Here is a 27036-nt window from a genome sequence, read left to right as displayed (position 1 = left end):
TAGAGGAAGACGCGATTTTTCACTTGTGGTGCCTTTAGAGTTGTTGTACAATGTGTAATTAATTAAGGTTTGGCCCTTGTGATTGTTATCTTTCATTTGGTCCTTCTTGGCTAGGAATTATATAATAATTTTGATGCGTTTGTGATTGTAAAGTTGTGGTGTTTCTTCTGATATGTGTAATATCTTAGTTACATTTGACATACCTACCCTGTATATATATCTTCTTGACCATTCTTAACAAATATTCATTTCATCTAAAAACGGCCTCAAATATATAAGTTTAGATGCTATTGAACAATTTATCTTCTAATGTTAGGTAGACCAAAAATTTGTGTCATCAATAAGAAAGAAGCACGTTAATTGACACTTAACTAATAATTCATTCATCTACAACCAAATAATTTAGTTTAAAAAATTTAGTCTACCTAGTATTACTCATGTAGCATATATTTGCGTACAGGACTAATGCCCTATGCGATGTTAATTAAGCCTGCAATCATTCACTTTTTAAGATCGTATACATGATATCCCTGTCAGAAAACACTGAATCGTTTAATTAATGGGTTTTCTATTTGGAATCTAATTTCACCCTCAAAAGCAGGAAGCAAGATAAAGTAGTATCTTTAGTTAACAAATAAATAACAAATCCTAATTTATAGCAGAAAGTGGGTGTCCCTTTTGAAAAACAAAGTTTTCTCTTTTACACTTCTTGTGGCTGCCATTTAACCCTTCCTTACTGTGCGAACTTTGATCGTCTGCGCAATGCATCTTTTTGTACGGCACAAATGGTTCAAACTTTTTTTCCCACTGTTTAGAGCCTATGAAAAGTGACCAATTCGATAATATTGATTATATTTGTAGCATGCCATTGAAAAACACATGGAGCGCATTTTGGGTTCATTCCCTATGCCAAGGACAAGGAGTAGGCCAAGTTGAGGATCACATTGATTTGAATAGTTTGACTGCAAAAAGTACACGAAATGCCTTTCTTAAATGGCCAGATTGCGTTTCATTGTGTGTGGTTTGAATATTTTCAGGTACTTATTTAGAGTTTAAGTGATTTGAGTTCATTCGTAATGAAGTGGATGAGATCGAAACTTCTTATGAATTGATAATGTTTTGGTACCGTATTGGACACTAAGCGACCGGAAACCTAACCCTATCGGAGATGGGACCTAAAATTCGTATCAAGCTTACAATTTTTATACAAACATCAGGCTTATATATGTTACTGTGGCTGCCACCCATTGGTACAATATGTAACTTGCGCAAATAAAAACATAAAGCTGCCAGTGACACCTTAGTGCAACAGAAAAAATCTGTTCATGCTTTACTGAGAAAGAGAGAATCATATTATACTGGGACATTGAGTAAAAATGTTCACGCTTTGATTGAGACGACTGCATGAATTAAGTTCAAACATTTGTGCACTCATATTTCTAATGAAAAACCTTATTCATTTATTTTCCAAGTTTTTCTTTTTCCTTCAAGACTGCAAATACTATGACACTAAGACTTCAACTTAAAATTGAAAAGAAATCATTTTACAATTTCTGAGTAGTCTGACGTGAGTGGCGATGCATGCTTCATGCATGGCTTGTGAAGGACTGATAGTTGACGTGAGTTTAGGAGGTTGGACGGCCCAAACACTTTTTGATTGGTTTCTGGGGTTGAATTAAAAATTGGGTTTGGTCTGAGCCCAAACTTATTTTATTATCCTTAAGCTTGGGTTTAAACTTTAAAACTTAACCCGTTAACTCATATATATTAACATTAAAAGAGGAATATATATTAACATTAAAAGAGGAACTGCTATTAATACTCTGAGAAAAACTATTATTCTCCATAGTGAAAATGATTAAAGGAGAAACCAATCATGGTACTGCTGTTAAAATTAAGCAAAAAATAATAAGGTTGTATAAATGTTTTAATTTGAAAATGTAAACATTGAATGGGATGACAATGGTGGATTAGATGGAAAGAGAGCACTGAGGGGAAGGGTTACAATATATTGTTATCAAAAGCAGAGTACTCTCTCTTCTGCTTGAGTATCCAATCATCCTCCTTACACTAAATTCAAAAAGAAACTGAGTTCTAAATTGATAGATGATGATTGTTGTTCAAATTCGTTCTCACAGACCTTACACGCACTGTAAAGTGGCAGTAGAGGGCCAACTGAGAGGGCCTAATGAACTTCAGTTTATAAGCCTTGTAGAATAAGAGACATACTGATTAAGGCACATCATTGTTAGCCTTTTTTAGGGCAATAAAGCTTATTCTTACCCTACTCGATTTCTTTTTCCTGTCTAAAAGCCAATACAGGTTTAGCAAACCTTTTGTAACCAGCATAGGGCATAGTTTGAACAATACCTCCAACCAACTTTTTGGAAACTCTAATCATATATTTTTCTCAATATATATTGTATTCCATCTGCAATATTCTCTTAGTAATGCTTCATAATGCTAAAGAAACCACATTTTTGTGTTACATTTAAGTACTACATGATGTGATAAGTAATACATACAACCAACAAGGAATTAAATTACTGAAAATATGAGTACACTCCTTGGAATTCAATTTTCTTTAACTAAAACCCATAATGGTAAATTTCTCTAATAAAAACCCAATAATTAGGCTCCAACTAAGCATTATCCATAATTAAGTTTGACTTTGCAAAATTTGTATTTTTGGATGTCTAAATTACCCCTAATAACACTTACTTAGGGTCTCTCACTTATTATCTACATTTATTTTACATTATTTCATTCAATTAAATATTTTCAAATACCTCATGGGGATTTGGAAAAAAATTTAAATGTCATGATTCCTATGTATTTAATAACAAAAATTTACATGATACCAATATTCCTTATATAGTTGTTTTCACATGATGCAAACAAGTAAATTAGTATATCCTACAAATATAAAAAAGTTATTTTATTCAAAATTATCAATATTTTAAATATAACATAGGTAAATTATTTTGCACATATATAATAACAATATAAGTTCCTAGTATGTAATGATACATGCAAAATAATTTACCTACAAAATAAATATATATTTTTTATTCAAAATTAATTAAATACCAATATTTTGCAATTATATATATATAAAACAATTTACCTACGTGCAAAATAATTTACCTACAAAATAAAAGAATGTCAATTGATTGCACACTCTATATAATAATAACAAAATATGGCTAGTATATATGTATTATCACATGAAAAATAATTTACCTACAAAATAAATAAACGTTTTTAGCCAATTGATTCAAAATTAATTAATTACATATTATTTTACATAAAAATATAGATAAATTATTTGCACGCATATATATAATTTTAACAAAATGTGCCTAATACATACATGCAAAATAATTTACCTACAATGATTGTCAAACAAATAAAAGAAATAAAACATATGATGGTAAGAGAAGTATAAAGTAGATAATTTTATAATAATAAGGCACTGATTTCCCAATTATGGTGGATACTTAAATTCATTAACATAATTAGAGTGTTGTGGCACAATTGTAAATAGTTTGAAAATAATAGGTATTTATTTGTTTACATGGCAGTCTACTTCAAATTTGGGTTTTATTTGGATGTTTAAAATGAGATGGGTTTTTTTCAAGGAAATAAGTGTTGCATGGACTTTTATCTAAGGGACCCATTAAATTATTACTGCATGATATATGTACATAATGTTGGAGAATAGGATCCCACATCTGTCATATGATAAAATAATATACAGTTAATATATGAGAGTTTCTGTCCTTATATCACCGAGACATTTTGTGATAAAACTCAACACATAGTAATAGATGGTTAGGTTGGGACAATATCGATGATGTTGGTGGTAGATTGTGCTAGGCCTACAAAGTTTGTCATGGTATTGCAGGTTATTCTCTCGACACGTCCTAGGCTCCAATTACTGGGCTAGAACTTGCTTCCTAATACTGACTAATAACTGGGCCTTAGAAAAATTGTGCATTGACTCTTAGTGACGAAGTATTGAATACCAACTAATTAAGTCATGCTTTAGCTCTAGTATAATGACTTGACCAGTTCCCGATGTGGAAATTGATTTTCTTGTGACTCCTTGTGGGGCCACTCATGAGGATGCGTGTTGGAGAATAGGATATCATATCGGTCATATGATAAATAATATACAATTAATATATGAGAGGTTTCACCCCTAATATCACCAAGGCTTTTTGTGATAAAACCCAACACCTATGAATAGGTTATTAAGTTGAGACAATATAGATAATGTTGGTGGTGGACCGTATTGAACCTACAAAGTTTGTAACATATTTCTACCATATAGATCATATGGTATTATTTTATTTATCTAAATAATGATAGTTGACAAAGCTATTCAATTGAGAGTAGTGCTACACTTACCATTTATTTCTACCGATTTCTCTAATAGAGGTAGAGCTTACCAACACATCTCTATTAGAGAGATGATACAAATAGATGGTAAGAATAACATTTTTGATTAATCGAGGGCCGGCCTCAAACTTAGCCACAAATTTTCCTCATCTGGAGAAGTTCAGTTACGAGAAAAGGCCACACTACACTTTGATAAAAAGTACAAAGCTAAATAACCAAATTGTACTCAATTTTAAGAAAATGGCGTAATCAGTCTGGCTCCTTTTTTATCCACATAACGAAGTTAGTAATCTTCAGCACAAGCTTTGAAGTTCTGCGAGCCAATGCGTATTCAAATATGGTAAAAAATTGGTCTCCCTTGCTATTATTATTGTTTTTTAGTTAATTGTAGTTCCTCATCAAACTTTAATATAATTGACAATTCAAGAGTAATTCAACACAAAATACATAATTTGTAAAAGAATTTAGTGATACTCACTCACTTAGTTTCCATCTTGTTACATGAATTTTCAGTTCAAACCTGAAATTAATCAAGAAAAGAAGCTGAGCCGGCAAAATTAACATTGGAACAATAATGTTACATTGCAGCCTTAATTTCCTTGCACCGAATATCGACCAAGTAGGGTTTTGATTTTGAAAAAACCAATCAAACCAAAGACGAGGTACAAGTGATACAAGGGTCCCTCTAAAACTGTAGACCCACAAAAAGAGAAAGACCGTTGTTGGCATCTAGAAAAGACAAAGGGGGCTAAGCATGGAGACAAAGTTTCCACACAGAGCTTGAGAGGTTGAGAGGGCTTTCGCAGACTTTAAGAAAAGGGGGAAGCTATCAGAATCAGATGGCCTCTTTTCCATAAGGTCACTGTCCTCTATTCCAATTACTATTTCCCTCCCTCCTCTTTTCTTTCCCTTATGAATGAATATTTTTGCATGAAAGTAAGGGAAATCTCGGATCCAAAAGACCATCGATCTATACATAGATATAGATAATAGATCGGACCAAGACCGATGTGTGGTCATTGTATTGATCATCACTCACTCCATAGTCCCTTTGTGCTTTTGTGCTTTTTTAGGGTTTTATCATTTGAAAGTGATGAGATTGAGGGATCCAAGGAGAAGGGTACTTTCATTCATGTGCTGCTGTTTCTGTTATGGTGAAGAAAGGAGGGGGCCTACCACTTCCATGGTACTATGACCAATTGACTATGCATGCCGCTTTGTAGTTTTTTTTTATTTTTTTTTAAGGGTTATTTATTTTTGTTTTTGGTGGGGTGGTCTTTCATGGAAGACTCGGTCAAAAAGAGATGGCCAAGCACACGCGAATAAACCAGAGAATGTGGGTGCATGATAATTAGATTTTGGAGACGATCAATGATGATGCTTTTGATGATTGTTAGGTCGTTTTCCAAAAGCATATAGTTCTTACAACTACTACATCTCTACGCATACTTTCTGTAAGAATACTACTGTTTGAATACACGTATAGCACACACTGATTCTGAAAACAAAATCAGTCAGTTAATTATTGATCTTCCATTGATCAAGAATGTAGATTGTTGAAAAATATCTTGATCATCCAATAAAATATCAAACTAAACATGATAAATACCAAAAATATATATGACAATATTTGTGAATTTCTTATATATTCATTAATCTCCAAAGTGGAGTACATATAGGAGTTACAATTAGTATTATATATGCACTTTATCAATGTGGGACAACAAACTACTATGTATACTTTAACTAATATCTAACTCGCATCACTCCCCATCAAGTTGGAGCAAAGATGTCACGCATGCCCAACTTGTCAAGTGAGTTAGAAAACATACTATTAGATACAACATTAGTAAGTACATCAGCGAGTTGATCTTCAGATCCCACAAACGGAAACATAATAATTCCAGCATCCAATTTTTCCTTGATGAAATATCAATCAATCTCCACATGTTTTGTTTGATCATGTTGCACTGGATTATGAGCAATCTCAATAGCAGTCTTGTTATCACAATGGAGTTTCGTAGCACCCTTGGGTTTAAATGCAAGATCTCTCAACAATTTTTTCAACCACAACAACTCACATACACTATGAGACATACCACGAAACTCAGCTTCAGCACTTGACCTAGTCACCACTTTTTGTTTCTTGCTTCTCCAAGTAACTAGATTACCACCCACAAACATAAAGTATCCAGATGTAGATCGCCGATCAGTGATAGAACCTGCCCAATCTGCATTTGTATACCCTTCGACATTCAAATGACCATCCTTAGAGAAAACCAAGCCACTGCCATGAGCCATCTTTAAGTACCTCAAAATATGGATTATTGCATCCATATGAGCTTCACTAGGTGAGTGCATACACTAACTTACCACACTAACTGCATAAGCAATTTCAGGGCAAGTGTGAGGACAAATAAATTAATCTCCCTACAAGCCTCTGATACCGTTCTTTATGAGTAGGAATTTGATCCGAAAATAAGCTTATACGATGATTCTGCTCAATCGGAGTATCAACAAGTTTGCAATCTAACGTACCTATTTCAACTAACAAATCAAGAACATACTTCCGTTGAGACAGAAAAATACCATGCTTGGATCGTGAAACCTTGATTCCAAGAAAATACTTCAACTCACCCAATTCTTTCATCTCAAATTCAGTAGCTAGGTACTTTTGAAGGCGTTATATCTTCTTCTGGTCATCACCAGTCACTATCATCTCATCAACATAAATAATCAATGCAGTTAGCTTACCATTTTGTCGCAATGACTCTGGACATACCCAAACTTCTTCATTGAACTTGTAAACCTCACAAACCACATTATAGGATATTGTTTCAAACCATATAAAGACTTTCGCAACCTGCATACAACACCTTTTTCCAGGAAATATTCTGATACCAGGTGGGAGATACATATAAACCTCATCCTTGAGATCACCAAGAAGGAAAGCATTTTTAACATCAAACTGCAACAGAGACCAATTCTGGTTTGTTGCTAAGGACAGAAGAACACGTATAGTATTAAGTTTGGCAACAGGAGCAAAAGTCTCTTGATAGTCCATCCCCTAGGTTTGAGTATAACCCTTAGGAACTAATCTGGCTTTATACCGGTCAAAAGAACCATCTACTTTGTGTTTAATAGTGAACATCTATCTACATCCAACAACTTTCTTCCCGTTTGGTAAAGGAACCAAATCCCAAGTAGAATTCTTTTGCAAAGCTTCCATCTCAACTCTTATGGCATTAACCCACTTAGGATCAGACAAAGCATCGTGCAATTTTGTTGGAATTGATACACTAGATAGTTGACATATGTAAGATGCCTATGGTTTGGACAAACGATGAGTAGACATATAATTGTTGATAGGATATTTGGCTTTGGCATGCATATCAGGCTCATATTGTACTTTAGGTTTTCCATGATTAGCTCGTGGAGGCAACTGATAAGTAGAAGAATCGTCAGAATTTACCTCATGTATGTCACCATCTTGCACCAAACTGTTAGAAAAATCATCATTGGATGAACCATTATCAGGCAACTCGTTAGATATACCAGCAGCAAGCAACCGGTCATCAGAAGGTAATTCGTCAGACTAACAGACAACTCGTTGGGCACATCTAATCTATCGTTAGTAGAAATAGTTTCGGGAATAACAGGTGACCGATCACTATCTATAACCGACTGATTAGTATCACGCAACATAATAGGTTATGCCCCCAACTCTGCCTGTAACACATCATCAATACCATCTTTTCGAATCTGCACTTCACTCCCCCTATCCTCCTGAAGTGGAGAGTCGGAATAAGGCTTCACAAAATACGAAACTTCCTTGTGAAATGTGTTATCCATGGTAATATAAGTCTTCTGAGTCGGAAGACGATAACACTTATAGCATTTCTGATTGTTAACATACCTAATAAATACACATCAGATAACATATGCATCAAGTTTACTCCACTGATGAGAGTAGACATGCACATATGCAATACACCTAAACACTTTCGGAGGAAGTTTTAATACAGAAACAAGATAAACATGTTTTTGTAGCACATCAAGTGGTGTCTGAAAATTAAGAACCTTACTTAGAACACGATTTATCAAATACACAACAGCCAAAACAGCATGACCCCCACAAATGATTAAAAACACATTTATCCAACATCAAAGAGCGAGCAACCTCCATTATTTGATGATTCTTCCGTTTAGACACACCATTTTGTTGGGGTGTAAACGGAGTAGTTGTCTGGTGAATAATACCTTAATCATGAAAACAAAACATATCAAAGTGTGATTCACATATTCTCCTCCGTTATCAGACCTGAAGACTTTAACTTTGGTCTGAAACTAAGTAGACCCCATTGCACAAAATTCTTGAAGAAGCAAAGGAACATCACTCTTATTCTTCATCAAGAACACCGAAGTTAATTGAGTACAATCATCAGTAAAAGTAACAAACAAACGAAATCCATTAGAAGTAACCTTCGCCAAACCCCACACATCAGAATGTATTAAATCAAATGGCAAAGTAGCTTTAGAATCACTTATGGGAAATGAAGCACGAAGACTCTTAGCCATGACACATGTTTCACACTTGAATTTTGAATCACTACAAGTGCGAAACAAAGAAGGAAATAGATGCTTCATATATAAGGTATCAAGTTGTTTTCCTACCAACAAAAGATTGCACTTAACATCAGGAACAAGTAAAGTATAGACTAGTGATAAGGTCGAAGTAAGAAAGATGGTGCATTCACCATTCACAGGGGAAGGTGCTCCATTTGCACTATTAATATACGGATCACGAACATAGTCACATAACTCATCAAACACTCTAGGGTCACTAATCACATGATCAGTGATCCCAGTATCAATTATCCATATATTTGTTCCACCAAGATCATAACGACACTAAAATTATATTGAGCCATTGAACTAAATCATGAACAATAGAGGCACAAAAGATACAAAGCGGAATGAAAACAATTTACCAAATCACTGTTCACACTCTGTAGCAGATCACTGTTCACAAACAATACTGTAGCATATTACTGTTCATAGCACTGTACAGACACTGTTGCAAGGTACTGTACTGTAGCGCGGCGCTATTCACATTTTTTAATTTTTTTATTTTTAGAAATCACGATAAAGGTAGACACAAAATTAAAGCACAAAGATCACCAAAAGCGAACTGCTTTGATGCCATATTAAACTAAACATGGTAAATACCAAAAATATATATGACAATATTTGTGAATTTCTTATATATTCATTAATCTTCAAAGTGGAATATATATAGGAATTACAATTGGTATTACATATGTACTTCATCAATGTGGGACAACAAATTACTATTTACACTCTAACTAATATCTAACTCGCAACATAAAAAGGGTTTCAAAATTTTCAAATAAACCATTTGAAAAACTATAAATATTATTAATTATAGAATTGATTATTCGTACTTTTTAATTTATAGATGTGGCTCTCAAATTGTAAAAACAACCCTAGCATTTGTTGCCTTCTCACTCCATCGCTCACCCGATACTATTATTCTAGGGCATGTGAAGTAATGAAGAAAGTTGAGGTTTCACTATAAAATTAATCAACAATATGGGGAATAGTCGAACTACATATAAGCACATGCAATGTTCTTAGGTTAATACTCAACAAGACACTTCATTTGTGATGAATTTACAAGTCAAACAGGTGGACAATACAAAATTGGGTGAAGTGAAACATGTGATGCCATTTGGAATTCACACATGGGACAACTTGCTCTGATACCATGAAGAAAGTTGAAGTTTCATTATAAAATCAATTGGAAAACAACAAATTGCCCAACTACTTATAAGCATATGCAAGGTTTATTTTTTCCTTAATGTGGGATTAATTGCTTCCATATAACTGATCAGTACAAGAGAGAGTGTTATCGTGAAGAACCAAGGATAATGATATTGTTGTTTTCTTGGAGTCATCTAACTTGCACTGGGAGGTGCGAGCGGTCGCTTGTAAACCAAGATCTCTAAACTAGAAGGCCTGATTGCTCCCGTATTTTGTTCATTAAGAAAATAAACCATCTGATAACCCGAAGACATTTCTTTTCTCTGCAGCTTTCTCCAGTCGTTCAGATTTTAATTCGGTATTTTGAACGAAGAAACACGCATCAAAAATGTTTTTTTCTTCCCCAAACAATACTTGGTTTTGGCACCCACTGGCCCATAATTTCATTCTCGCCGATTATGCCTGGCATTGAAAATCAGATTGCGCTTTGTTGTCTAGTTCAACCTGATTCACCCAGCCCAAATGTGGCTCGTGTCAATACCAATGATAATGCAAGGCCCAAATGTAGCTCATGTCAATATAATTAATGCCTAATCTTGGCCATGACTATTTGATAGTCATCGCAGCAAAACAAATGATATATTGATATTTAGTCTTTACTTTAGTGGAGGACTTCTTGACCGTCTTGAGTTAAATTTTATGGGATTATCAAATTCTGATCTAAGTGGTAGTGAGTACTTCTGCAGCTTCAACTTATGATCTGTGAAGGCAACTAGCCTTGCAACTCAATCTTCAACCAATCCTGCTCTGTTTGGTTAGAGACTTCTGATACCTAAATTCTAATAATGTGAGGCCAAGTCAACTTGTAAGGAATAGTTCACAAAATGCTAGATAGGGGAATTAGAATTGCACCACATAAGAATTACAAAGATTTGTAAGAAACATTTGCAAATAACTTCTCGAATTTTTGTGTTCGCAAGTATACGAATCGGATAAAGTATAGTATACATGCACGAATATCGTCCCACAGAGATCAAATTGATATTAAAAATCTTACTAAGTAAATTGAAATAAATTATAATTGAGAAGTTTTAATGGAAAAGAGAGAAAATCTGAATTAACTGAAAATTTAGATAAAGCTTGAAAGTAAGCACATGAAAATAATAAATTGAAAACATAAGAAAACAATGCCTAGGGCATCTGAATTCACCGTAACCAATTCTACTTAATCCCCTTAATATGTTATGCACAAGTAATTCTTAATATTGATAATCGATTTTCCTAAATTATTCAATGACCATGACATCCAGTTGCATCAAAAGTATCATTACATGTTAACCCTTTATGAACATCTAGACGAATTTAAACAAGTAAAAATTCATTAAGCGTTATGAAAATCGTTGGAAAATCACATAAACCCTAATTGCATGACATCTACAAATATGAATTCATGGTATCAATTGCAAGAAGACAAAACCCAAGTTAAGTATGACATCTACTGTAATTTACATCAAATCAATTTAACTTATACATAGATGGTGATCAATCATCTCAATAAAAATCAAGCGCATTACGAATAACAAAAGATACTTAATATGAAAAAATAATAATAAAAATAAAAAATTAAATATTCATGATCAAGTTACATCGTAATCTTATTAAAAAAAAAACCCAAAAAGAATACTCTTCCATGTTGGACACAGCCTTCTTTGTGAAATATGATGTTGATGGCTGTTTGTTGGATCAATGCATCCGAAGGAGAAGGATTCTTCTTATAAAACCCATGACAATAAGCAAGGCTTTTCCAAGCTCATTAAAAATTCCTAACCTAATGGCAGTCCTCATCAAAGAATGATACATTACAGATTAATAATTAAATTCTCTCTAAGCCCATTAAACAGCTCCCACACCAACTGTATCGCCAAAATTGGGCCATATTGAATTCTTGCACTGCTCCAGCTCAGCCACTAAATCATATTAGCATCAAATCCCTCCTCGCGTTCATCCTTTTACTGCTGCTTTAAGAAAATATGCTCGTAGAAAATTACTCTAGGCACCCAAGTTTTCATTTAAATTCATTTTTTTTCATGTAGTTCCACTATCGAATGCTTAAAGATCAAAACCGTATAATTTAGTGTATTTAATCCATTAAAATATACAAAATTTAAAAGAAATAAATGATAAAAATATATGAAAATATAACCATGCCAGCAACCATATGCCTTCGTGTCCTCAATAAGATGCCCATAGAAGGATAAATTCGGTCCGGATCTAAGCAAAGCGGATACAATCATGTGAGAATCACTTTCAATAGATTTATTTTATTATTTTATATATTAGCGATATTACTACTTTAATTACACTAAGGAGAGCGAGGTTTGAACTCATGATGCGATAAATTAAAGAAAAAACCCTAACTACCAAATCAATCTACCACTTACATTATAAAAAAAAGTATTAGAAAATAATTTGGAGTTGCTGTTAGTAAATATAGTTTCATTATTTTATCTCTTATGTTTTTCAAGCAACGTGAATTTACACTATGGGACGATTTTAGCTAAGGACATCTCCATACAAGGACTCAAATTCCAAAACTATATTCTTATATTTAAGTCCCAAAAAAGTGGTGGATTTAGAGCATTCCCACCGTAGCAAATTGCTCGGGGGACAGTGTGCAAAACAAAGGCCCGAGGGCCGGTGGCAGGCCTCCAGCGTGAGGAAGCCCGGCGGAAGGGGGAGGCCCGAGCAAAGGGCCCGTGAGGGATTGCCAGCCCTTGAGCCCGAGGTGGGGATGACATCATGCTGACGCCAGGGTGGCGTCAGCCTAATATTTTATTTTTTTGTGTCAGGCGCGTGCACCCCACCCGCGCGTGGGGGCACGTCCCGACAGAAAAATCAGAAAAAAAAGGGTTTTGTCAGTGACCGTTGGGAAGCCACGTGGCTTCCCACGGTGCGTTAGATCTTAACGGTCACTTAATATGGACCGTTAGATCTCACCGGTAAAAAAAAAAATTTAAGTCAGATTTAATATCCATCGTTCGATCTGAGATCAACGGTGGATATTAAAATGCTTTATAAATAAAAAAATAAATGAAAAAATAGTTTTAAAAATCTGAAAAGTTACCGTTGTGCCACGTGGCACAATCTGGAGCGTTGGAATTCAAATTTTTTTATATCCAACGGCAGAGATTAATTAATTGAATAAAAAATTAAAAAAATTGTAAAAAATTCAAAAAAATATCTGAAAAATCTGAAAAAAATTGTAAAAAAAATTGTTTTTACTTTTCTATAAATACCTTCTCATTATCATCTACCTTACACAACAATTTCATATTTTCTCAACTACTTTCAATATTGTTACTTATTTGTTACTTATTTGTTACATTTATTTGTTATGTTGTTTGTATTATTTATTTTTTACTTATTTTCATTAAAATTAATGTATAATATCACTTACATTAAGAAAAAAAAATGTGTATATTTAAGTTAAAATTATTTACTAAACTTGGAACTCTAGCCCCATGTTATGATTAACATGACATATATATATATATATATATATATATTTGCTAGGTATACATTTGCATGATAATTATTTATTATAATTATTTATTTGTTACTTATTTTCATTATTTACTAAACTTGAAGCCTTCTTACTTATTTTCATTATATTTGTTACTTATATATATATATATGTATATATTTGCTAGTTACTTATTTTCATTATAATTATTTATTTGTATTATTTTGTATTATTTAATAATACTTCGGATAATGACACGTGGCGCAACGAGAACGATTAAAAATCTTATCCGATATTACAATTAAAATTATTTTGTATTAATTTTATAAAAAAAAAAAATACTAATATTTTATTGCCTATTGCCAGGGCTATTGAAGTGTAACGGTGGAGATGCAAATTCTATTACCAGGGCTACTTACTGTTCATTAAGGGCAATTACTGTTCATTAGGTGGATTGAATAGTGTATTGCCAGGGGGGAGGGCTCCAACGCTGGAGTTGCTCTTATGTATTTTGATTTCCTTACCTATTTTAACCCTCCCTTCAAGGTTTAGTAAGCTAACCATAATAACTTCACTTCTCAAATGCTAATCACCACATATTTTATGATTCAAAGTTTTAGGAAAAGATTTTATCACTCTAGTATTATTGAGGATGAAATAGTCTCCAAGTCAATGTTCATTCAACTAGGTACTCTCCACTTCTCCTCCCCTTCTCTCTTTTTTGCTCACTTTTCTTTTTTATCTTTCTTTCTCCTAAAGAAGTGAACACAAAATATTGCCCTGTCTTAAAACAACAGCTTTTTAGGTTTTTCACGTAACCATAAAATGGGAGCCAATTACAAAACAGCAGATAAACCCCCATTCCAACCGCCAGCTTAATTTCAAATTTAATGCAAAGTCCAAATCACCACTCCTTCGACTTCCTCGCCATCACACACTTCCTTCCTTTACATTCTGGCCACATTTTCTCTCGCCCCAACCTACATTTCCAAGAAAAACCATCATTTTCCATCTTAACTAACACACTTTCTTCTTTAACCAAACCTTTATCCATTCGTCCACCGGCAACCTACTAAACCAAAACCTCCGATATAATATAGGAAAACAGAAATTGGTAGATTCATAGTACATGATCTAGATTCATTTTACTCTTTTCACCCCTCTCCTCACATTTTCCCGGTAGGCAGTCAACCATCCGTTAGGTTAAAACATTGAGAAAGAAAAACCTACTGAGCCATTTCCCCAGAGACCTTTCAGAGACATACACACGTACGGACACATGAGTGGTCGTCTTGGCAAGCTCGGGACAACTCTCACTGTAGTGTTTGCTGTCACTCTCGCCGCCCTTATAGCACAGTTCTTCTTCCTCCTCTGGCGGCGAAGGAAGTCCCAGTTTCCGACCAGCATCGGGCCCCACGAAGCTCATCATAACAACCGACAACCTAGCTCACTGCACCGCAATATCGACGTGGACGAGGTGTTCAAGTGGCAGCAGCGACTGTACGGCGTGTCGTCCAGGGTGCTGTTCACGATCGAGGAGGAGGAAGAGAGAGAGGGTCTGGACTCCGAGACGCCGACAACGACGTATTCATCCTGTGCGGAGAAAGAAGCGAAGACGCTGGTTCTGGATGTAGCTGTCACTATGAGAGTAGAGGTGGAGGAGGCAACGCCGCCGTTTACTACGCCATGTGCTTCGCCGCCGTACTATACGCCTTCGCCTTCTCCTAGTCGTGATTTTGTAGTGTGAACTGTAAAGAGAGCTCTTTTTTCTCTCCGTTGGGTAGGAACCATGATCCATCAGTGATCTGGAGTTGGGTTGTCGGGTCAAAGCAGGATCCGGTTTGGCAGTCCAATAGTTCAATTAATGTGGTTGCAACTGTACCATTGTAGTTGGGTGATCATTGATGGCTGTTGCTTTTCGCATAACAATGGCTGGAAAGTATAAGTGTGGAACTGTATACGCATACTTTATAAGGAATTAGTAATAGATAGGAGGAGGGGTTCGGTTTCTGTTTGGGTTTGGTTCGGTTTTCTTCGGGTTTCTGTTGTTCAGTTTGGTTCGGTTTTCTTCGGGTTTTTGTTGTAATTTCTGAACCGAAGTTAAACGTGTAGTTTCTGTAGCCCCTCATTTCAACTTTACTCTTTTTTAACCTTTTCTTCTATTTTTATGTGCAAACTGTTAATAGTGCTTAAAAAAAACCATTTTCTAGAGATATTTACAATGAATTCAAAACACGAGCTAATACATTACATCTTATAATATAAAACAAAAAGCCACAGAAAAGTATATCCACTCTCCGCTTATACAATGGTGTATGAAAAAATCTTCCTCTCTTTACTTATATTGTGGTATATGAAAATGTCTCGCCCGTTCCTCCTCTTCACATATCAAGATAAACAAAATCCTAGTTACAAACTTACAAATAAAAGAGAAATCCATCCCAACCTTTGCAGCCTACCCCGTTAGGCTTTGGGTCGGTGACAACCCTCACTTTTGATAAATAATTTGTTTTTTGTTTTTATTTTTAAATTATAAACTCAAATCTTGTTTAATAATTACTTTTAGTTTTTAATTTTTATAAAATAAATTTAGGTTTTAATTTTGTGTAATGAGTTGTTCTTCAGCTTAATTAAGATTGTTGGAATTTAAGTGGTATCTGATTAGCTCAATTCAGGAATTTGAGGTAAAGTTGTTGACTTCTGTTAAAAATGACAAGCTATGATTTATAGGAATTTAAAACTCTAATTAGGCAGTCAATTTAAGGAATATCATCTCGTTTTTCTTCATCAATTCAAATTTCAACGGAATTCTAGAGAAGTTTTTTATACTTCAAAATTTCAGAATCTGCATATTTTCTGTCAAATTTCTGCAACGATATAGATAATTTCAACGGAATTTATTGAATTTTTGAAATCCCACCGCTATAGGTTAAGTGTAGAGTTCACCACCCTTTTCATATCTTTTCCTGAGTTTTTCAATAGTTTTGTGGAAATATCGATAATATCGACGAGATTTCAAACACTGATGAGGTATTTATTTTAACCAAATTTCAATCTAAGGTTAGGTAAACCCAATATAAAGCCCAAATATGTTGAAAGACTTATTCACTATATATATTTTATTTTTCATTTTTTCTTCAATTTCTAGATTAAAAAAACAAAAAAAGCAAAAGAAAATAACGAAACTAAATAGTAATTTAGTTTTGATTTTTTTTTATTTTGTAAAAAAAAAAAAAAAAAAAAAAAACAAACAAACAAACAAACTAAATGAAACCGAACTAGCTACTAAATCTTAGCCATTCTTGGCATATTTACATATTCATGATTGTCGATGTAGAATTGTAAGGGAATCATAGACTCTTCCAATGGATAGGCAAGTGGAGGTGAGAAATTTCAATAGTTAAAAGGCAGTTCTAATGAAATGACTTGGGATAAGTTTATTTTAACCAAAAGTTATCTTATAACATTAATTAATGAAAATGCCTTAAACTTTAATAAAAAAGACAATTTTAATGCAAATGACAAAAGTTAATATAATAAAAAAATAAACTAAAACAAAGTAATAAAAATTTGAACACATACACTATTTTTGAAACTGAACGGTACTATACTATTTTTGAAAATGAACAACTATACTATTTCTGAAACTCAATACAACTTCTGAAAACTAATTATTTTTTAAATTAAACACGAGTATTACACTATTTTTGAAATTGAACATGGGTATTACACTATTTCTGAAACTAAACACAGTTTGACATGCAATGACTATTTCTTAAACTGAATATGGTATCTCTTTAGGAATTCTAACGACCATTCTTTCTCCTCTTTTAAAATTTTATCGGCACTTTCTCACATTCCAAACACCTTTTATTTTTCTAATTTTCTTCGATTCTCATCAATTTTTTTCTAAATCTCTTCAATTTCTTAATTTTCTACACCAAATACTTAATTTTCTGCCATCGTCGAAATAAGCCCTTGAGACAAGGCAAAGGCCGCCCACGTAAACCCTTTAATTGGATCCACTGATTTTGCATCGTAACCAAACATCTTCTTTGAAAGGATTCTGACCAAGGGAGCTGCAAAAGAAGAGAATAATCCTTCGAAAGCTCGATCAAAGGCATAGATCATGGTTCGGTGTTTGACAGGGACAACCTCAGCAAACATCAATAGGGTGACTGCAAAGGTGTTACATGGCTTTTGGCTGGTTTTTTTTTTTTTTTTTTTTTTTGCCCTATCTTTCTTATGTCATTCTCATTAAATAAAGTTATTACATAGTTTTTGTTAAATTCAAAGTTTTGAAGTCATGTTTATTAGTTTCCTTGGTTAAAATAGGTAGAGTTGAGTGCTGATGAATTGTATAGTAGGAGCGTTGGTTGAGAGTCGTATGAGGGAGACGATGACTATGAAAGGGTATGGAAATGAAGGAGGGAGAAGGGATGAGAGAGACGATAGAAGCAAATGGGTTTCAAGTTGCTATTCTTTTTGGGTTTTTAATTCTTTGTAATGAAATAATAAAAAAAATTATTTTAAATGACGCGATCTATTTTGCATCGGAGTTTGCTTATTAAACTGATTCATATGCATGCTTTTTTTTCTTTTTTTTAGGTACAACGATATATTTTACATTAAGGGAATGAAGAGTTTGGCTAAGCCACACAATGGGTAACCTAATTTGGTATTAAATTCGCCATCTATGAGATTCAAATCTAAAATCTCTCACTTACAAGTGAAGAGGAATAGCACTACACTATAGTACTGGGTGGCTATATGCAGTTAACTAAACTTTTTTTTGTTTTTTATTTTTTTAACAAACTAAACTTTCTCTTTTTTTAAGGTCCAAGTTCAGGGAAAAGGATCCTCGCCGGATCCCTTCCACCAAATCCACCAAGTCAAGGAATTCGGGTCCTTGAAATTTAATTCAACGGCTAACTTTAGCCGTTGGATCAAATTTCAAGAGCCCGGATCCCTTAACTTGGTGAATTTGGTGGAAGGGATCCGGAGATGATCTATTTCCCAAATTCAGGGCTATAAGCCAAAAATGTATTTATTTTTAACTTTGCATTATTTGGTCTTTATTTATTTAATTTTTTCATTAACTCCTTTAGTCATACTCCGGTTTTGGGGCATGAAACTTGCTATAAGCGAGTTTTGTTGTCTCGTCATATGAGGCTTTTCTTAAGTATGATTTCGTTATCAATTTGTTTTTTTTATGTCAATTTGCGATCAATATATATTTCTTGAAATAAAAGAAAGTCTGATACACAATTTTTAAAAGTTTAGAATAGGGGTTTTCATCAATCATGTGTATTAACACTAAACGAAAGCTAGGCTAAATACACGAATTGACACAAGATATTGTGTAGCCACATTGCGGTTATGTTTGTAGGGTCCATGAAGAGTTGAAGAGGGTTTCTTTGCCGCCCCCATATTGTGTAGCCACATTGCGGTTATGTTTGTAGGGTCCATGAAGAGTTGAAGAGGGTTTCTTTGCCGCCCCCATATTGTGTAGCCACGTCATAAAGTTTTGAAAATTCGGCCTGCGCACTGTTTGTTTGCAATAAAATTAAGGAGTAGGATTCTATCTCCTCTTTTTTTCCTTCTCTTTCCTCTTCTCCTATTTGAACGGTCATGGTTAAACTACGTAAACATTTTATATTAATTTTTATAAAAAAAGGAAGACAAAATAGAGAATGTGAGAGGAGGGAAAAGAATCATAGTCCTAAAATTAAATACTTATCAACATATCAGTTAAAATCTAGCAGGTTGGGTATTGGGCAAGCCAAACATGTGTTTTCAGTCCAGACGCTTCCTTTTTCTAGGGAGGCTAAATTATAGGCAAAATTTATAAATTAAATAATGTGCCATCAATTAAAATGAATACGTTTATCAACGCTTAAGTCATAATTCAATCATCAACTTTGATGTCATTTAGTTTTTAAAATTTTGTCTCCCTAGCATTATTCCTTGTTTAGAGGGAATGCTAAGGAGACTAAATGTGTATGCTAAATTTTGTAAATTAAATGACATAGAAGTTGATGATTATATTATTACTTAAGTATTGATTAACATGTTTATTTTTTATTAGTGATACATCATATGAATGTCTCCTTAATAATAGAAATGTTTTTCTTATAAAATATTCAAACTTTCTTTGAATTCCTTTCGAGAGACTTGTAGGTTGAAGAATGTCGTTGGTAACTTCATAGAAGCATATAATTATTTTTTTTGTTAATGAAATGTGTAACAGGGGAGGACGAGACCTTGTCCTACTAAGAGCTCCCTCCTCCTCATTCATGGATTTCTCCTTTGAACTTGTAGTGTGTTGCTAATTTCTTCTTAGAACTTTTTATAATTAGCCAATTTCACTCTTATGTTAAGTTTTTATATTTTTCTTCTAACATTCAGTTATCTTTGTCACATGTAAAACATAAAAAGAGAATATTTTTATTCACCACTCTATTTATCATTGTTGGATGAGTTTAAATTTTGACATTTGTGCAGTGGGTAGACATTAATCACAAGTTTAAACTCAAGTAATAACAATAAGTAGGTGGTAAGCATTACCACCACTTGAAAGTTGTGAGCAAAGACATACCCACATATAGAAGGTGAAAAAGTAATACGATGTACACTAGGCTAGATTCTGCTCATGAAAGGTCATAAATAACTATAAGGAAATGAGAACCAGATTTGAATCCAACCCTACAAAATATGATTCCAATACATAACCCAACCTAAAATATATCTAGATGGTATCACAAATAACATTTACATTTCTAGACATGTCATTTTTTATGAAACACAATTCCAATCCTCTAAAACATCATTTAAGAGGCATCAATCAACACTACCAGTATCCAACATACCACTGTGTTTACTTGCAACATCATTACCATCAGCTTCTCTGCATAATCAAGTCACATTACCATCATCTTATATGCATTCATCTTCATCTAGAGCCACAGAGTCATTGAATCAAATATCATACAAAGCCACATAATCTTTGTCTGCATCTACAGGCTCATAGTTATTAGAAACATAATTATGTAGTGCCTCAGATTCTAGTCAAACACCTATATTAAAGTACTCAAATACAAGTACACAATCACCAATCTCAAAGCCTTACAAGACTAAAATTACACAGTTCCTATTTCTGTTGAGCCTGATTTCCAAGAAGAACAACAATAAGTTGTTATATAGATTGTTATAAGGTAGTTAAACATTAGCTTTCATAAGAAGCTTTAATTAGTCATATAACAGATTATATAAGAAGATTACTTCATTGTCAAGAAATAAGAAAACACTCTCTTCTCTCAGCTCGAATTTCTCTCTCTCTTTCTCTTTGCATTCTTTCTACAATTTCTTCAATATTTCTGCAGTCTTAACATGGTATGCTCGCCAATGGTAGATCCAATGCTATCACACAATCTTTGATACATACATTTCTCTTCTCAACCCTCTAATTTGTTGCTTCTATGAGTTTTTTGGATCAAAATCCTAGTTTGGAAGATAATCAATCTTTCGTTTTCTGAGCACCAAATGTTCGGTACAAGTCTCCAGTGACAAAAGCTTCTTACTTCAACAATGGTTAATGCGGGACAATTGCAGATTGTACAATCACCCATTACAAGTCTCATAATCACTGTATCATCATCGATTACAGTAAAATCGGATTATTCCAATTACCTTGTATGGAGTTTTCAAATCAGACTTCTGCTTAAACGTTATGGCATTCTTGGTTTCGTTGTTGAGTCCAAGAAATGTCCACAAAGGTTTCTTGATGAGGCAAATCTTAAAGGAGTTGGAACAGATGTCTATCAAGTTTAGAAAATGCATGATCATGCTATTATGCGGCTTCTCATAGCTACATGGTCATCTACTGATATCTCATGCATTCTTGGAAGTGCTAGTTCATATAATATGTGGATTAGTCTAAAGGAAATGTTTTCTACAGAAACAAAAGCTACAATCTTCCATAAGAAAACAAAGCTATAAAATATTCAAAAGGGATCTAATTCAGTATTTGTTTACCTATAGAATATTAAAGATGCAAAAGATCATCTTGCTATAGCTGGTGTCATCTTTGAAGATGATGATATAATCATTCTAGCTCTAAAAGGGTTATCTCTGAGTACAATACATTTTGCTGTGTTATCAGAGGAAAGAAAATGGAATTTCTTTGAAAGATTTCAAATCACAGCTTCTTGCTGAAGAAACCATAATTGGCCAATTTTTTTAGTTTACTGTGAACTTTGGAAGTACAATGGTTGCATGTACTTAATCAGACAAAGGCAAAGCTTTCAGTCTTTAACAAAACCTAACTCAGTCTTAAGGTTTTCACTCTGATACAAGATCTTCAAGCCAATGGTACAATTTTAATGGCTGATCTAGTTCTAATGGATACAATTATGGTCAGGGGTCATCTTCGCAATATGGTTCATCTGGTAATCCAATGGTGGTAATTCAGGTGGATATAAAGGGTCAAATTATAAAGGAAAAGGAAGAGGTAGATTTCAGTACAACAATAGTCCAAGATTTCAATCTCCATCATATAACTCTAAGTCCTGGAATTCTTGGAGCTCCCAAACCATTTCAACAGTGACAGAGCTAGGAATTTACAACGATGGGATCAAAAAATAGTTTTAGAAAATCGATCACACTTTCATTTAAAAATAGCTTTCAAATATATCAAAATGGAAATTACAAATAGACAATAGAGTTTAACTTTCAAACCTAAATTACACATATACCGATAGCTCTCACTCAAACAAATAAAGAAGACGAAAATACATAACAAATTTCTCTCTCAAAAGCTACCGAAAGTAGTACTCATATGAGTGATTGCTCATAACACAAATGAAGCAGCCCAAGGAGAGTATTAGAGGGATGCAAACCAAAAGCATTAGAAGGATGGAACCAAAAAACAACAAATGGCCCACTAAATTTGGCCATAATTCATCTGTTAAGTGCTGGTGGTATAGGGATCAAATATTTTTTCACAAGAGTAAATTTAGAAACTTATTAGGATTAAGGGATCCCAATGCACCCCTTTGGCTCTTCTAGTGCATTTCAATACTCTTGCCCTAAACATCCATCAGATATTCCACTTGCCAAATATGCAACAAAAATGGCCATGTTGCAGCAGATTGTTTCCGAAGGCACAGTACAACAACAACTAGTACTACCATTTAGTGTCAAATTTGCAGGAAGTTTGGACACTCAACCATGCAGTATTATGACAGAAATAATTTTGCACACTAAGGAAGACCACCTTCAGTCAATCTAACTACAATGCAAGAAAGTCACAATTCATCTGCACCACTAGAACAGTTTGGGTTGCAGACACTGGTGCAACATCTCATATGACCTCAAAACTTGCAAATTTGGACTTAGCTGCTACATATCAAGGCACTGATACAATAACCACTACAAGTGGTACAAGTTTGAACATTTTCAACATTGGTATATCAAATTTAATTGGTCGTAACCATACTTTTGCATTGAAGAATGTGATGCATGTTCCTAAACTTTCACATCATCAATTATCTATATATCAACTCTGCAAGGATAATAATTGTAGATTCATATATGATGATATCTCTTTTTGGGTTTAGGACAAAATTACGGGGAAAATATTACTCAAGGGACTATGTAAAGCTGGTTATTACCCCCATTCTATTTTACTGTCCACAAAAGAAATTACCTATATTCTCATGATAACATGCATGCTTCCTTGTATGACATCAAAGATTTGGACATTCATCAAATGCAATCACTTCTACAATAATGCAACACACTAAGGCTTCTGCATCTATAGATACTTGTCAAACCATTTGTACACCTTAATTAGAATGGAAATTTATAAAGTTGTATTTTTCATTTCCTGTAAATAAGTTTGTAAACCCATTAGAGGTGATACATAGTGATGTATAAGGACCTACCTCTGTGTTGTCTTTTGAAGGTTCTAAGTACTATGTTAGCTTCAATGTTGAATTTACCAGATACATATGGATTTTTCCAATGAATAATAAAACTGAATTTTTTGCAATATTTGTGACATCCCGTCCCGAATTTATACTTATTTGATTGCCTAATCTTGTGAAATTACAAAAAAATGCACCTAACCGGGGGGAAATCCTCCATGGACATTTGAGTCCTTGTCACTTTTTGTTCCTTTGCACATCTTCTTAGGTAGTATGTGTCCTTACGAACACGTGAGCATGAGGGGCAAAAGGGTAATTTTGCACTCTTGAAAATTTATTACCTGTTTATTGAGACAACATTGAGTTATCAGTATGCGAGTTACAGACTATAATATTGATAGTTTATTCGTTGGCTTCGTTAAGCAAGTGGGCAAGTAGGCTTGTCTATGTTAGTAATTTATTAATTAGTACTCAATGATACGAATGCGTGAGCGTAAACGCGATTGAATTTGGATCTACAGTGAAGATTTTACGAAACACGAAACGTTTAGGGTAGTTTAGTAATTTCATATGCTGAGGAGATATTTTTTGTCTGTCTTTTTGTGGTATTGTTTTGTGAGATAGTGGAGCCTACACCCTATTTCTCCTCTTTACTGTGTCTCCCACCCTCTCGTCATTTTCTCATCTTCACTCACACTCTCTTTTTCTCCCTTCAACTTTCTTCAACTCTCTCCGACTCCCTCCTTCCTCTGTGAAACAACAAACACACCACCATCATCTTTGCTCTCTCAAACTCCCCAACTCTCTCGTCTCTCTTTCCTAAAAATGCAGAAAATGCTCAACAACAGAGTCACCATCATCTGACAACCACCATCGCCATGATTCACGATGAACCACCCACCATCTGTGGGCCTTTTCCTTCCTCTTTCACCTCACTCGCCCTTCCCCAAGCCCAGGGACCATCACCAACGCCATATTTTCTGGCAAACTCGTGACAGCTCCACCATGTACAAAAAACACTTCAAGGGAGATTTCCTAGATTTCTGGAAGAATGGAACCGTGGTCATTGGGCCACTTTTAGGCCATTTTTCCAGTAAACTCCGATGATGACTCCGCTTCAAATTGGTGAAATGCATCGCAAGGATCTTCGATACCCGTGAGGCGAGTTTGTTCGGATGACATGATTTGTGATTGGGTCTTTGCTTTTAAATATATATTTATTTAGTTTCCATATATATATATATATATATATATATTAGACTAACGTTTATAAGAATTAGGGAATTGACGAAATTTATGAAATATCCTAAATATTACTGGATGCACAGGTATACGTACTATTATGGAATGCCTTAATTATAGTTGCGGCCATGAATAGTATTTTATTTACTAGAATTATTGAATTACCGTTGCATGATCATATTTACATTAACTGCTCATCACATTAGTGTTAGTACTCGCTCGGGCTAGGGCCAATCTTCACGTCTATGTTTACATCACACCAATATGCTTACCTTGGATCCATTGTAGGTGCCAGTTTTGTCCTAGATTGCTATAGACAATTAGGATTCGTATGTGACTCGCATAACGCCAGTCTTCACGTGATTGTAGTACTATAGCGTAATCATTATTATACCCAATCCTGCTCATGTCAAAATACCTCTACATGAATTCATATGTCAGCATATGTCAATGAGCACCTATTATTATATGTTCGTTTGTTCGAGATATTGTGATTACCGGATGTTATATGTTTTATATGTGAAATATTGTGATTTACCGTATTTTTGAAATATTACTGTTTACGGTAAATGTTTTCATACTATATATAGTACATATATTTGGAAACTATACTTGTTTTACAGCAAGGGGTTATATGTTTTTGAAAAGGTTTTTACAAAACTTTATTTTTAGGCCCACTCACCTTATTTTTCGCCCCTTTAAGATTTAGCAGCAGTGTTCGTGTCGATGAGGATTTTTGGCATACACTAACATAGGAGATTACTTCCGATGGTATAATTCTTATTCAAATTTTACTGTACTTTACTTATACTCTGACATCACTTGTGAAATGGGTTCAATTCCGCTCACACGCGCACTCTTGCATTTAGTCACTTTTAGGTTTAAATTTATTCACATTTTTCCACCTCACTACACTTTATGGCTTCGTCACCTTCCTGGTGTCGGCCAGCATAGCTCGATTCAAAGTCCAAGTGGACATTCCGAGTCAAGGTGTTTCAATATTGGTCAAATTGTATACATTCTTGTGTACCCAATTTTTTGTAAAAGTTAAAATATTTCAAAGTGATGGTGGTGATGAATATACAAGTAAAAATTTCAAAGTTTTCTAGCATCAAAAGGAATTTCACATCATAAATCTTGTCCTTACACCCCAAAACAAAATAGCTTGGCAGAAAGAAAACATAAACATATTTTAGAAACTGCCATCACATTATTGCAAACAGCCAAACTTCTATCCAAATTTTGGTTTTATGCTTGTTTTGCAGCCATATACTTGACTAACAAAATGTCTTGTGTGACATTAAAGATGCAATCTCCTTACAAGTTGTTGGTTGGTAAAATTCCAACCATTACACATCTCAGAGTTTTTGGTTGTGCATGATATCCATTACTGAAACCCTATATCAATTCTAGACTACAACAAAAAACAACAACTTGCATTTTTTTGGGGATGTGCAGAAAACTATAAGGGTTTTATATGTCTAGATGGTATCACAAATAAGATTTTCATCTCTAGACATGTCCTTTTTAATGAAATACAATTCCAATCCTCTAAAACATCATTTGAGATACATCAGTCAACACTACCAGTATCCAACATACTACTACATTTACTTGCAACATCATTACCATCAGTTTCTCTGCATAATCAGGTCACATTAGCATCATCTCATATGCATTCATCTTCATCTAGAGCATCAGAGTCATTGAATCAAACATCATCTAGAGCAACAAAAACTTTATCTGCATCTACAACCTCATAATTATTGAAAACACAATTATGTAGTTCCTCAAATTCTATTCAAACACTCATATTACAGTACTCAGTTACAAGTACACATTCATCAATGACAGAACCTTACCAAACTAAAATTACACAGTTTCCTATCCTTGTTAATCATGATTTCTAACAAGAATAACTTACTGTCATTCTTCTAATCTATATCATTCTGCAACCAATGCAGACAAGAACAAAGAGTGGCATTATAAAAAGAAAAGCATATTCTACTTAAGTAGCTGCAAATCATACACCCATTTTAGAACAAAAAACATTCAAGGCAGCTGCAAAAGTACTAGAATGGCAAACTGTAATGCAAAAGGAGATTGATGTCCTTAATTTTCAGAAGACATGGTCACTAATGCCTTTTCCACAACATA

General features: G+C 34.1%; 1 protein-coding gene across 1 annotated transcript; it reads left to right on the top strand.

Annotated features, from left to right (window-relative positions):
- Window positions 1-14629: 14629 nt before the first annotated feature.
- LOC137744553 (uncharacterized) lies at window positions 14630-15861 on the top strand. Its single transcript, XM_068484340.2, has one exon. It carries the CDS (start codon window positions 14991-14993, stop codon window positions 15456-15458), a length of 468 nt encoding a protein of 155 aa, XP_068340441.1. The 5' UTR covers window positions 14630-14990; the 3' UTR covers window positions 15459-15861.
- The last annotated feature ends 11175 nt before the right edge of the window (window positions 15862-27036 follow it).

This window comes from Pyrus communis, chromosome 12 (assembly GCF_041283825.1).
Source record: "Pyrus communis isolate YQ-2024b chromosome 12, ASM4128382v1, whole genome shotgun sequence".
In the NCBI taxonomy this organism is placed as follows: Eukaryota; Viridiplantae; Streptophyta; class Magnoliopsida; order Rosales; family Rosaceae; genus Pyrus; species Pyrus communis.
This window is presented reverse-complemented; position numbering and strand designations above follow the sequence as displayed.